At 40.7% G+C, this 13,638-nt stretch overlaps 1 protein-coding gene across 1 annotated transcript in view; it reads left to right on the forward strand.

The window, feature by feature from the left end:
- The window catches only part of LOC125042972 (coatomer subunit beta-like), a 7,728-nt gene extending 1,222 nt beyond the window's left edge, over positions 1–6,506 (forward strand). Inside the window, exons 2-18 of the mRNA XM_047638830.1 lie at positions 490–608; positions 727–956; positions 1,099–1,268; positions 1,484–1,691; positions 1,835–1,972; positions 2,097–2,289; positions 2,400–2,502; positions 2,681–2,843; positions 3,068–3,179; positions 3,323–3,518; positions 3,621–3,728; positions 3,909–4,062; positions 4,304–4,588; positions 4,758–5,022; positions 5,162–5,307; positions 5,708–5,950; positions 6,094–6,506. Coding sequence (XP_047494786.1) covers positions 518–608; positions 727–956; positions 1,099–1,268; positions 1,484–1,691; positions 1,835–1,972; positions 2,097–2,289; positions 2,400–2,502; positions 2,681–2,843; positions 3,068–3,179; positions 3,323–3,518; positions 3,621–3,728; positions 3,909–4,062; positions 4,304–4,588; positions 4,758–5,022; positions 5,162–5,307; positions 5,708–5,950; positions 6,094–6,165 — 2,877 coding nt within the window. The 5' untranslated portion in view covers positions 490–517 and the 3' untranslated portion in view covers positions 6,166–6,506. The remainder of the gene's footprint in view (positions 1–489; positions 609–726; positions 957–1,098; positions 1,269–1,483; positions 1,692–1,834; positions 1,973–2,096; positions 2,290–2,399; positions 2,503–2,680; positions 2,844–3,067; positions 3,180–3,322; positions 3,519–3,620; positions 3,729–3,908; positions 4,063–4,303; positions 4,589–4,757; positions 5,023–5,161; positions 5,308–5,707; positions 5,951–6,093) is intronic.
- Positions 6,507–13,638: the final 7,132 nt, after the last annotated feature.

A 13,638-nucleotide genomic window follows, 5' to 3' on the forward strand; every position in this document is an offset into this window, starting at 1 on the left:
TGAAACAACTAGAAAAGTCATTCAATAAAAGAAAAAGAAAATAATAATAATAAACAAAGCTGGACCTTTCTTTCTTTTTCTTTCTTTTTTTCTTCAGTCTAAGGGAACACTTGCAGAAATGGTTGAAGTAGGGGACACACCCTAACCTTTCTTGCTGAAGTAATAAGGCTTTAGTTTTAGAGGGACATTTTCACATATAGAATAATTATTCCAAATCCCTATGTATGTCATGCATTATAAATTATCCATATATCATAATTTGTGAGATATATTTGTCATATCCATTTATTGCTCATGAGCTTTCCTCCACTGGCTGATTTAACAGTTCTGTTTTCTGATTACTCATGACGTGTTTCACTTTTCATTGTTGTTCAATTTCTTATATCTTTGTAATTTAAACCAAATCTTTGAATTTAGACCTTAAGCTGAATGAGATAATGGCTTCATAAAGTTTTAATTCTTCTATTTTTTTTCTTTCAATGCTGGCAGGTCTAAAGTGCTCACCCATACCAGCAACATGGGTACTCTGGAGCAGCCATGTTATACCCTCATTCAGGCTCCCACAGACACAGAGCAGCCATGCGAAATGACTCTGAAGCGGGACCTTGGTAAGACATAAAACAGTATGTTGTATCTGTGATATCATCTCTATAAAATTTTAACAAAGAATTTCTTATACTCCTCCCCCTTAAAAGAGTGAATAAAAATTAATTTTGACACCAACAGAAAATGGAGACATTCCTGGTAAGCAGGCTGCCCTGAAGAAAGTGATCCAGCTTATCCTTAATGGAGAACGTCTACCAGGAATCCTGATGACAGTGATACGCTTCGTGATGCCCCTTGAAGACCACACCATCAAGAAGCTGCTGCTCGTCTTCTGGGAGATTGTGCCTAAGACCACTCCTGATGGCAAACTTCTGCAGGAGATGATTCTTGTGTGCGATGCCTACAGGAAGGTAAAGTGATGAATTGAAGAGGGTATTACATATTAGCTGATCATCTGGAATTGATTGAAATATTTACATGTTTTCAATATTTCGTACCATTTTGTTTTTCTCTCGACCTATTCTTTCTATATTGCTTCCTTTCCCATCACAGGATTTATCACATCCAAATGAGTTCATTCGAGGCTCCACACTGAGGTTCCTTTGCAAGCTGAAGGAGCCAGAATTGCTCGAGCCACTGATGCCAACCATCCGCTCTTGCTTGGAACATCGTCACTCCTATGTGCGGAGGAATGCAGTCCTCGCCATCTTCACTATTTACAAGTGAGTGTTTTTAAGACAGATATTGATTGCCTGCCATTTTAGCTGGCACATTATTACAGTGGGATACTATTGTTTTTAATGGTAATCAATCAATCAAAAATCAGTGAATTTTGTGTGGATGAGGAATAATAGTCTCTTAAAAAGAAAGAATAAAAGAAAGAAAAAATCTCACAATTAGATTTAATAGTTTGGTTGATGCATTCCTTCCATTGCAGGAATTTTGACTTCTTGATCCCTGATGCACCTGAACTGATCTCAAACTTCCTGGAGGGAGAACAGGATATGTCATGCAAGCGTAATGCTTTCATGATGCTGATTCATGCAGATCAGGAGAGAGCTCTCACATACCTGTCCACCTGCATTGACCAGGTCAACTCTTTTGGAGACATTCTGCAGCTTGTTATAGTTGAGCTTATTTATAAGGTAAGTATCGGTATTTATTTGAGATTGAGAAGGTTGGCATTAATGTTGAATTGTGAATGTTATTGGTTTATGTTGACTGACTTTTATTATTATTTGTAACTTTTTTTTCAATCCTTATAAGAAAGTGAATATTTTCCTTTCAGGTATGTCATGCCAATCCAGGGGAAAGAGCAAGATTCATCAGGTGTATTTATAATCTACTGAATTCTAGTAGCCCTGCTGTCCGCTACGAAGCTGCTGGCACCCTTGTCACCTTATCTTCAGCCCCAACAGCTATTAAGGTGTGTTTTTATAATGATTTTCCAGCATGACATAAGTACTTAAGATAGGCAACATAAATATTTATTATTTGTATTGACTTTGATATGGAAAACAAGACACTGATTGTGTCCTTTTTCTCCTCAGGCTGCAGCTAATTGTTACATTGAGCTCATCGTGAAAGAGAGTGACAACAATGTCAAGCTCATTGTCCTGGATCGTCTCGTGGCACTGAAGGACTCTCCACAGCAGGAGAAGATCCTGCAGGAACTGGCCATGGATGTGCTCAGAATCTTGAGCACTCCTGATCTTGAAGTTCGCAAGAAGACCCTTAATTTGGGTAAGTGTAAGAAAAGGTTTATTTAAAAAAGACGTTTATTTATTTGTAGATCCACGTTGATTATTAGAATTTGTTATATTCATCCTCATTGTATTTTTTCTTCTCTGTAGCACTGGAATTAGTGACAATGAGGTCTGTAAATGAAATGGTAGAAGTGTTGAAGAAAGAAGTTGGAAAGACCCATAACACCGTTGAACATGAGGACACGGGCAAGTAAGTATCACAACAAGGAGATTTATGCAGACATTTTGCAAGATACTGATAGTGATTTTTAGCTGAGAGTATAAGGACTAAAAGGTTTGAGAAGTTTGAATTATTCAGTAAGATGAGAATACATATTGACAGTCATTTGAGGAACTCGTGTAATGTAATTTGTTTAATGCTTTCTCAGGTATCGTCAGCTGCTGGTACGCACACTACACACAATCAGTATGAAGTTCCCAGATGTTGCTGCAAATGTGATCCCGATCCTTATGGACTTCCTCTCAGACAACAATGAACTTGCCGCAACAGATGTATTAGTCTTTGTTAGGGAGGCTATTCAGAGGTTTGAGGTAAGCAGATTAGATTATCCTAGGGGGAGTTAGTCTAGAATAGCTCGTGGAATAGTTATTTCACATTTTATTATAATAAGGATCTCTTTAATCAGAATTGAGCAATAGAGAGAGATGGAGGAGAGCAAGTCTCATGCATTTGAGCAACAGTATGCTTAGATAAAGAGAGCAAAAACATATGTATCATAATTAAGTTGATTGCAACATATTTTCTATTCCTATAGGGTCTGCGCTCCCAGATCATAGATCGTCTGCTTGGTTCATTAGCAACAATCAGATCTGTGACTGTGCAATGTCATGCACTGTGGATACTTGGAGAATATGCTTCAAGCACAGGTATGCAGAAATGTCTTATCAAAGTTGAAAACTAATCTAAAATATATTAAGCTCAATATTGAGGATGAAATTTGTCATTTTCAAGATGTAATTTGTAGACTTTGAAATGCAGGGTTAATTCTTTTTCTTTTTTTTACTTAAAGGAGAGATTCTGGGTGTTGTATCTGCCATAAGGGGGAGTCTAGGAGAACTACCCATTGTTGAGGATGAGATGCGCAAGGCAGCAGGTGAAGCAGGTGAGGATGATGGCTCAGGAGACAAGGCTGGCCAACCACAGCAACAACAGAAAGTCACAGCTGACGGTACTTATGCCTCACAGTCAGCCTTTTCCACAACTACGTAAGTTTGTTTAAAAATTTTTCTTCACGGAAATTACACATATGCAGTGAGCACCATATAAAATATAAAAGAAATGTCTAATACTAATACTTTGCGTTACAGATCCTCGCTCAAAGCTGATGATCGTCCACCACTTAGGAAGTACCTCCTAGAAGGAAACTTCTATCTTGGTGCCGTCATTGCTAATACCCTGGTTAAACTTGCTTTCCGGTGAGATCTGGCAATATTTGACATTTGTGGTTGGAGATTATCCCCCAGCAGTATTGCAAATATGTAGGAAAATTTTACCCATAATTAATGTACTATGATCTTTTTCTTTTATTATCATTCTGATGAAGAAAGATGCAACAGAACTATTACTGATATATATTTAATCGCTTCAAACCACAGGTACATCTCACTGGAGGCTGATGTTAATAAGCAGAATGCCTTCTGTGCTGAAGTGATGCTTGTGATTTCGTCCATTGTTCATCTTGGAAAGTCTGGTCTGCCACAGAAGGCCATGACAGATGATGACTATGACCGCATGATGCTCTGTCTACAGGTAAAATGAATAAAATTATGTTGGTTTTCATATAATTTTGTATGATTGCTTGTTTTAAATTCTATTCTTATATTGGTATGAAATTTTTTTCTTTGAAAAATGCTAAATTTATTGAATAACTTCAACTCATATTTCCAGGTGTCAAGCTAGTTGAATGAACTGATATAAATACATTTTTGTTAAATACTACATTCATATCCTGGTAATTTTATTATTACATAGCAATTTCCTTCTCATTCAGGTTGTGTCTGAGCGCACCCCCAGCCTGGCATCAGTATTCACAGTACAGTGTCGTGGTGCACTGTCCCACATGCTGGCAGCCAAGTCAGAGGAGGAGGAGGCCCAGAGACGTGATCGCAAGGCCAGCAAGGTGGTCGAACATGTAGATGACCACATCTCCTTCTCACGCTTAACCAAAGGCAGTGACCTCTCTTCAACTGATGACATGTTTGACCTATCAATGTCCATGGCTGTTAGTGGAGGCAAGAAGGAAGGCATTGACCTGAGCACAAGCAAATTAAGCAAGGTAAGAGAGCTACAGTTTGTTCATTTTCTGATAATGTGCGAGTCTTTGCATGAAACTGAAATATTGTGTAAGCTGTTGGTAGTGTTAATTGCTGTTTGTGCCAAGTCTTGCTTTGTTTAATATGGCATTGTAAATATGACATTTCAAATTGGAACCTCCTCCTCAACAGGTTACACAGCTCACTGGCTTTAGTGACCCTGTGTATGCTGAGGCCTACGTCCATATCAACCAGTATGACATTGTCTTGGATGTCCTCATCGTCAACCAGACCAATGACACGCTCCAGAATTGCACTTTGGAGCTGGCCACTCTAGGGGACCTCAAGCTAGTAGAGAAGCCACAGCCTATTGTCTTGGCACCACATGATTTCTGCAACATCAAGGCCAATGTTAAGGTGGCCTCGACTGAAAATGGGTTCATCTTTGGAAATATTGGTGAGTTGGCAGTTATCTTCTGGAAGTAACTATTTTATCAATTTTGTTAATAAGAACTAGGGAATTTGAGGAAATGGTAAAAAAAAAAAAAAAAAATGTAAGTAAACTTTTGATATTAGAATAAATTTCTATTTTGCAGTATATGATGTCAAGGGTTCAACAAGTGATCGCAATGTTGTTATTCTGAATGACATTCATGTGGATATTATGGACTACATTGTCCCTGCGACCTGCACAGACCTTGAGTTCCGCCAGATGTGGCTTGAATTTGAATGGGAGAACAAGGTATGTGTTATTTATATTTGCATTTGGGGTGAATGTTTGATAAGTATTTCTTGGCCCATATTACCTACAAGTCTTCCAACATTTTATTCACATCCTTTTGGTTGTCAGCATCCAAATGATTGTGTTCAATATTATTAGTTAGTTTTGTATATTCCAAAGAAGGTATTAGTTTCCTTTGTGAATTCATGTAGGGCCTAGATACTTATGCACATATCTCTGGTTGCTGTAGAAGGTTTATAGGTATAGCATACAAGTAATGTAACAGGATTTTGGGATCCCAGACTTTATTGTTATATGATTTTTGGAAGCACCGATTGTCATTGCTCTGACCATCAAAATATTGTTGACCCAATAGTATATATTAAATCAAACCTAAAGTAATGAACACTCTACTTTACAGGTGACAGTCAACACTCAGATGACCGAGCTTAAAGCATATCTTGACTATTTGTGCAAGTCCACTAACATGAAGTGCTTGACACCAGAAAAAGCACTCACAGGGGTTGGTGACTACATGGCAGCTAACCTTTATGCTCGCTCTATCTTTGGGGAAGATGCATTGGCCAACTTGTCTATTGAGAAACCCCTAGACAACTCCGAGGCTGCCGTCACTGGACATATCAGAATTCGTGCCAAGAGCCAGGTTAGAGCTTCAGTAATTCTGCCAATTTCTACCATTATTTTGATTTGTCTGTCTAGTCATCAAGACCGATTTAAGAATACTGATTCAAATAATATCACTTCCTCCTTTGTGTATAATTAGTATAATTCTCTCGTGCTTTTCAGGGAATGGCTATCAGTTTGGGTGACAAGATCAACAAGGTGCAGAAAGCTACAATAAAATCTGTAGGAGCCTAAAACCACCTTGAGACTTCCAGTGTTATCCAGTGTTGTTATATTGAAAGATCCGTATTTTTAAGCAAAACATACATATAAGAATATATATATATATTATCACTTCATTCATCACCTTTTAAACTAATATGGATAGATTAATCAAATTTAAAAAGAAGCAAAAGTTTTGATTTTTTTTTTTTCCCTTTACCATAGTGGATGTGCAGGTTGGATGAGGGACAGCAGGATTATTTAATTTGTTTTTGTTTTGTTTGTCTTTATATTTTAACAGTACCAATCACAGCTTATTTTTTAGTATGAAGTTCTGTTGTCAATAGATGTATGAATAAAGGATGGTTTCTGTTTCTTTTGTTTTTTTTTAAATCCCTCTAATTTTTTTTTATGTATAGTGATAAAGGTTGGATTTTCTGTTTTAAGAAGAGTTTCTGTTCTGCACTTGTGAACAGATATGCAGGTGACATTAGAGGGAAAACTTCCCGAGGTCCGTCTTATTAAGGAAAATCTCGCACAGGTATTAAGTTTAAGTTCACATACCTGGTCTTTGTGATTAGGGCAAAACATACAAAAGGTTTCAATGAATGCAAAATGGCTCTGTGATCTAGTTTTATTTTGTGTCAGGATTGTGTATTCCCAACAGACTACGCTGGCCGCAATAGTCTGCTGTGGATTTTAGGTTTGGTGTAACTTTTAGGGGAAACTTGGGAAGCCTAGAGGAGCTGTTTGAAAGCTAAAAGCTATCTACTAAACATCTTATAACCTGCATTTCCAAGAAAAAAAAAAATTTAATCCTTTATTTTTGTTTCAAACTCCTCTCATCTTAACAACATTAAATTTACACAAACCAAAGAAATACAATCGATTGAGTAATATGCCATGGCCATTTCTTTTTTTTTTTAGAATGTTCCACCATTTTTGAAAGATGAGGTTAACTTTATTGGGGTAATAAGAACTTAACCCATTCGCCCCATGTGGCAAGAATACATGCCATGCCCACTGTAATGCACGTTTATATATTGTATTTACACACAGATGGCTCTACAAGCTCTTAATCACCAAATAGCCAGTTATTAGAAACTACCTATCTCACCTGTTTACCCTTTCCTTTCACTTTTAGAAAGGGTCTTTTGTATCATTTCATTGTGTAAAATGTTTTAATGACAAATTAATAATCATAACATCAATAACAATAATAACAGTATCGATAGCAATGGTATTAATTTTCCCATCAAGTCAAGGAATGGGGAAATCAGGATCGGTAACTAGGGCCTACTGATAGACTCCTTGCTGGCTGAGCACATGTGGAGCCATCTGTATGTAACAAAATTCACCAAGAACTACAGGGGGCAGAACATAAATCCGGGGCGAATGGGTTGATAGCTAGCGGAAGTTGTAAAGCCTGAAAAAGCTGTTTAAAAGCTGAAAGTTACCAATCATGCAGAAACTTTAATGTAGGGTATTTTTACAAAAACTAGGGGTTCATTTTCTAATTTATTCTTATTCATTTACTTATTTTTCGAACAATATAAACTTACTAAAAAGTACCCCATCAGACTTTGTAAAACACAAGATGGATGAATCCATGAACTTACCAATTTTTCCTTTTATCATCATTAGATTTTTGTTACATCTGATGAGGAACTCATAGCGAGTTCTAGTTGTCTACGTTTTATTTCATTCCTATTGTAAATGTATTTTACTAAGTTTTATTTCATTCCTATTGTAAATGTATTTTACTAACTCATCATTGGTGTCAAAATACCTCTGTGTGCACATTACTGTTTGTGTTTCATTAGCCATATTTCGAAAATAACCACTCAAACGATTTATTTTACTCTTTTGATAAACCCTAAATGTTAAAACTGGGCTTAGTGAAGCTTAGGGAATTTTTTAGTGGCCTGAAAAAGTACATGTATGTTAATAGTTAATGGTTAGGAGACGAAGACTGAGACCCAATGATGGGGAACTCCTCAACCTTGGGACTCAGCCATCGACTCAACTAATTTTGCATGGTCTTTTCCCACTCATACTTTTTGTTTCATTTTCTTCACCAATCCCTTCTACTATCCACCTCCTAAGGTGTGAGAGCCGTGCTGAAAGGATGAAAGGCTGACTTTATGTCAGTCCTGAACGGCCTGAGGAAACCATGGGCACGGTATTCCCCTGCCATACCTGGCCCTTACCCCTCAAGGGGACCCTGAGGGGTGGACTATTTTTTTCCCCAACATACTCCAGGCTTATCATGGCCAATAATGAAGACGTAACCCCACTCTTAGGGGCAATGAGGCTTGCCCCTTTATCAAATAGCCCCAATCCCAGCTCTCCTTTGACCACGGCTCCGAACACTGCAACACCACCCCCATCATCAATGCATACTAGTACAGTATCAACCCTAATCAACAACCAACCCCCAGGAGACATTTCTACCCTCCCAACATGCTCAACTTCAACACCTTTACTCCCACAACCTCCTTCATCAACCACCCCATCTCCCCTTATTACTACCTTACAACCTTATTGCCCACCTCCCCATAACACTACCTCCCTCAACACTACTCCCTCCACCACACGTCCCCGCACTTCTACTACCCCCACCTCTACAAGAATCCTAAATACTCTATTTAGCCCAGCCAAATAGGACCGATTTTTCGTGATCCCTCCCACAGCTCCCTACTCTCAAAACACCCTCCTCTTCCAACAATGCCTCCAAAAACAAGTAGGCAAAGTCTCTTTCCGTAGCCGACCCGACCACTCCCGTCTCGTCACAGTAACAACTGAAAACCAAGCTATAGCTTTAACAAAACTTAACTGATCTATGTGGTAATCCCATCCCTACAGAACCTCATCCAACCCTCAATACTTGCACTGGAACTGTCTCTATCTCCTCAACAGATTGCCCAATCCATGACAAAGAATGGTCAGATTGTGGAGGGGACTTACTCGCTTGTCTCACAGACTATGATGCAACATATGTACAATGCTACTCCATTCCTCCCAGAGGAAATCGTAAGAAATCCATCAACATTGCCAAAATTACTTTCCGTAGACATGACCTTCCCTTTAATGTTTACATAGGTGGGGAATCCCTACTTGTCCGACCATACCAACCTCCTCCTCGTCAGTGCCAAAATTGTTGGCGTTTAGGACACCCAGCCAAACACTATCATTCCACAGCCAGATGCCCGCTATGTGCCCAACCTGGCCATACTCGATCAAACTGCTCTGCACAATCACGCACATGTGCAAACTGTGGCGGTCCCCATAATGTATTTTATAAAAGCTGCCCCAGCTACAAATTTGAGTCTGAGGTAGCAACTCTCAGATTCAGACTTGGACTCACTCTACGTGAAGCCAGACAGGAAGCACGTCGACGAGGCTTTTCTCTTACCCCCTACTCCCCCCCCCCCAATCCCTTGCCCGTTGTTGTCGTGGGGGGGTTTAGGAGGCGGAGACTGGGACCCAATGCTAGGGAACTCCTCAACCTTGGGACTCAGACTTCGACTCAACAAATTTTGCATGGTCTTTTTTTTTCCCCTCCTACTTTTTCGTTTCTGTCCCTTCACCAACCCCTTCTACTATCCACTTCCTAAGGTGTGAGAGCCGTGCTGAAAGGATGAAAGGCTGACTTTGTGCCAGTCCTGAACGGCCTGAGGGAGCCATGGGCACGGTATTCCCCTGCTTTAGTTGTCTAGCCCTTACCCCTCAAGGGACCCTGAGGGGTGGACCGTTTCTCTCCCCAACATACTCCAGGCTTATCATGGCCAACAATGAAGATTTTATACCATTATTAGATAGCACATTTATTTTGCTTTTAACCATTAACCATAACATTATTAAAGGCAATGAGGCTTGCCTCTTCATCAAATAGCTCCACCAATTCAAACTCGCCCGATTCCCTGACCCCAGGCTCTCCTTTGACCAAGGCTCTGAACACTACAACTAATACCCCCTCCTCAATGCCTACTAGTACAGTATCCACCCTAATCAACACCCCAGGAGACATTTCTACTCTCCCAACATGCTCAACTTCAACAACTATACCCCCACAACCTTTTTCATCAACTACCCCATCCTCCCTTATTACTACCTTACAACATTATTGTCCACCTTCCCATAACACTACTCCCTCTTCCACACGCCCCAACTACCCCATCCTCCCTTATTACTACCTTACAACCTTATTGTCCACCTCCCCATAACACTACCTCCCTCAACACTACCCCCTCTTCCACACGCCCCCGTCCTTCTACTACCCCCATCTCTACAAAATTCTTAAATACTCTACTTAGCCCAGCCAAATGGGACCGATTTTTCGTGATCCCTCCCACAGCTTCTCACACTTTCTGCTTTAACAACCTGTTTTCATTCCTCAAATGCATATACATCCTTCACTTGCTCTAACCCCTATACATTACCTTACCCGACCTTAACCCATTTACTCGTCAATTCCTTTGCCCAGCTTTGACAACTAATCACTAACTCAACCACCCTTCACTACCATTTACTATAGTGCTACATGACCTTAGATGTCTAGCACATTTATTTGCTTTTAACCATTAACCATTAACCATTACCCCCTACTCCAGTAATGTCGCTCACTCTGCCAATCCCCCTACCTCCCAAGCTCCTACACCCTCTCCTAAACCCAACCCCCCTCCATCTAACTTCTACCTTCCCCAGTCAAATTCTTTTGCCATCCAGAACCCAGACACTCCAATCTCTACCCAATCAAATTCTTTTGCCATCCTAAATCCAGACACCCCAATCTCTACTACAGCCCCAACACCTTCCCCTCTCCCTCCCCGCATTACCCGCAGCAGACAGAATAAACGTTCCACCCCCTCTTCCCCTACCTCACAATCACCTCCACCTTCCTTTGCCCCTATTTTTCAGACACCAGACTTCTCCTCCCCCCCTCACAAGAAAACCTGTATCTCACAAAACTCCCCAACCAACTCCACTACAGAAACTCTTGAAGATATCCAGAACTACATAATAGAGTCCCAAACTAATACTCATCCACCTTCAAATTCTACAACTCCCGCTCCCTCCCCACTCAAAGTGACTGCCGATATCCATCCTCCTCCTACTCATATTCTCCCTACACCCAATCCTCCTACCCCATCCCAACAAAACCCATTCCCCCTGACTCCAGAACTACATAATAGAGTCCCAAACTAATACTCATCCACCTTCAAATTCTACAACTCCCGCTCCCTCCACACTCAAAGTGACTGCCGATATCCATCCTCCTCCTACTCATATTCTCCCTACACCCAATCCTCCTACCCCATCCCAACAAAACCCATTCCCTCTGACTCCAGCCCCACCTATATTAACCCTCCCACTATCCCCTCTAGCCCTTCCACTACCTCCTGGATACACACGTGAAACCCTCATGTCACAAGTACCCTCTTCCCCAGACCCTCTACCTCCCGACACCCCTCCTGATACAAAACCACCTCCCCAACCTCATTCTTTATCCCACCCTCTAGCACCTTCCCCTTCAAATTCTCCAACACACACTGCAATCTTTGCCACTAAATCAACGAAAGTATAACTATCCTTCATTGGAACATTCGCGGTTTCCGAATGCTCCTCTTTCAGTCCCACATATTCTATTGTCATGCCCACGTCCTCCCTACATAGACATCCCAACTTATCAGACATCCTTACAGAATCTCACACTTTCTGCTTTGACAACCTGCTTTCCTTCCTCAAACGCATATATATCCTTCACTTGATCTAACCCCTTTACATTACCTCATCCGACCCTAACCCATTCACACACCAATTCCTTAACCCAGCTTTAACAACTAATCACTAACCCAACCATCCTTCACTAACATTAACTTTAGTGCTATATGACCTTAGATGTCTAGCACATTTATTTTGCTTTTAACCATTAACCATTAATGGTTAGAAAAACAAAATAAATGTGCTTGACATCAAAGGTCAGGTAGCAAAGTTAGAAAGGCATAGTAGCAGAAAGGGTAGAGAAGGGAGTGAGATAATGATCAGGAGCTATACGTCAACAGTCGTGCAGCAGCAGCAGGAATGGTTATTGGAAAGGGTAAAGATGGGCAAAGGTGGAGAGGAATAAATGGGTTAAGGTAAACATAAACAAAGGGAATTAGATCAAGTAAAGGATAAATATATGCGCCTGATGAAGAACAGGTTGTCAAAGGAGAAAGTGTGAGATTCCGTAATGATGTCTAACGGGTTTGGAGGTCGGTGAAGGGAGGATAGGTGAGGGAAAGCAAAGGTGCGGATTGCTGTAAAGCTTGGACAGGGAACATAAAATATGTGGAACTAAAGGGGGAACATTACACAAGGAACAAAGGGACGGATCACAACGTGACATGAGATAGGAATGCGTAAGGCGGGAGTGGACAATACGCAAGAGCCGTCTGTTACGATGAAATGGGAATGACCAAGAAGGGACAAAGTTTTATAGTATCTAATTTGTTGGTGAGAAGACTTGACCAGAGAGATTATCGGCGGGCAAAAAGGAAGGTTTTAAATTAGGGTATTAATCCGTGCTTCGAATAAGTAGTATCAAAAAGTATGAATGAGAAATAATGTCTTCACAATACAAGAGATGCATCTGACCGATTTCAATTATATCTTCATCAGAAATGCATAAACCAGAGATAAGGATAAGTCCGATATGCAAAGCTGAGCCTCGCCCGGGGTATGCCCATGAGGGGAGCCCGGCCTGTGTCGACTAATGCCGACTCGCTAACGTGTGTTAGTTGGTGCGGACTCGATTGAGCTTAGTCCTTAACCACCGTGGTGCCTAGCCACAACAGTAAACTCCAGATGACAATTGCAGCTTCTCGCGCCTGGGCGGAGCACGAACTGCCGACCCCTCGGATGAGAGGCCGACACCTTACCACTGTACTAACCCTGAAGCTTACATGAGCTGACGAAACACCTGACGACGACGACTACTCGTTACCCGCATAATTGCTGCCCGATTCTGTGTTGACATTTTTCTACGTAACGATGTATGCATCTTCCATAATTTTTCTTTTATGTTTCTTAAATTCTCCATGGATTATTTCTGCTTCCTTCCAATTCGCTAGACATCCAACTTCGTATACATGCACCGCCGCCTGGGAAATGTTATAAGGCGGTAATATGAGAAAATTAGAAGAGGGTGCAGGGGCGGATCTTGTGAGTATGTTCTCCGCCTTCTTTGTGAAGTTTAACAGGGAGCCTCTAGGATATTAATGTTTCATGAAATAATCAATTATATAGAAAACCTCATCCTCAAAAAATCAGGGTTGCAGATCCTCAATGCCCTGAGGAAAAAGTCAGAAGACGGTTCATACGTACTATCATGCTTTTTTGGTCAAAGCATATGGCTAATACGTCATGTCATGGCGTGAAATTGAGGATTTAATATATCTCGAAATGAACAAAGGGTATGCTGTACTTCGGACACGACGGAATCCAAACTGGGAAGGAGAGAAA

The sequence above is a fragment of the Penaeus chinensis genome, chromosome 33, assembly GCF_019202785.1.
Source record: "Penaeus chinensis breed Huanghai No. 1 chromosome 33, ASM1920278v2, whole genome shotgun sequence".
Lineage (NCBI taxonomy): Eukaryota > Metazoa > Arthropoda > Malacostraca > Decapoda > Penaeidae > Penaeus > Penaeus chinensis.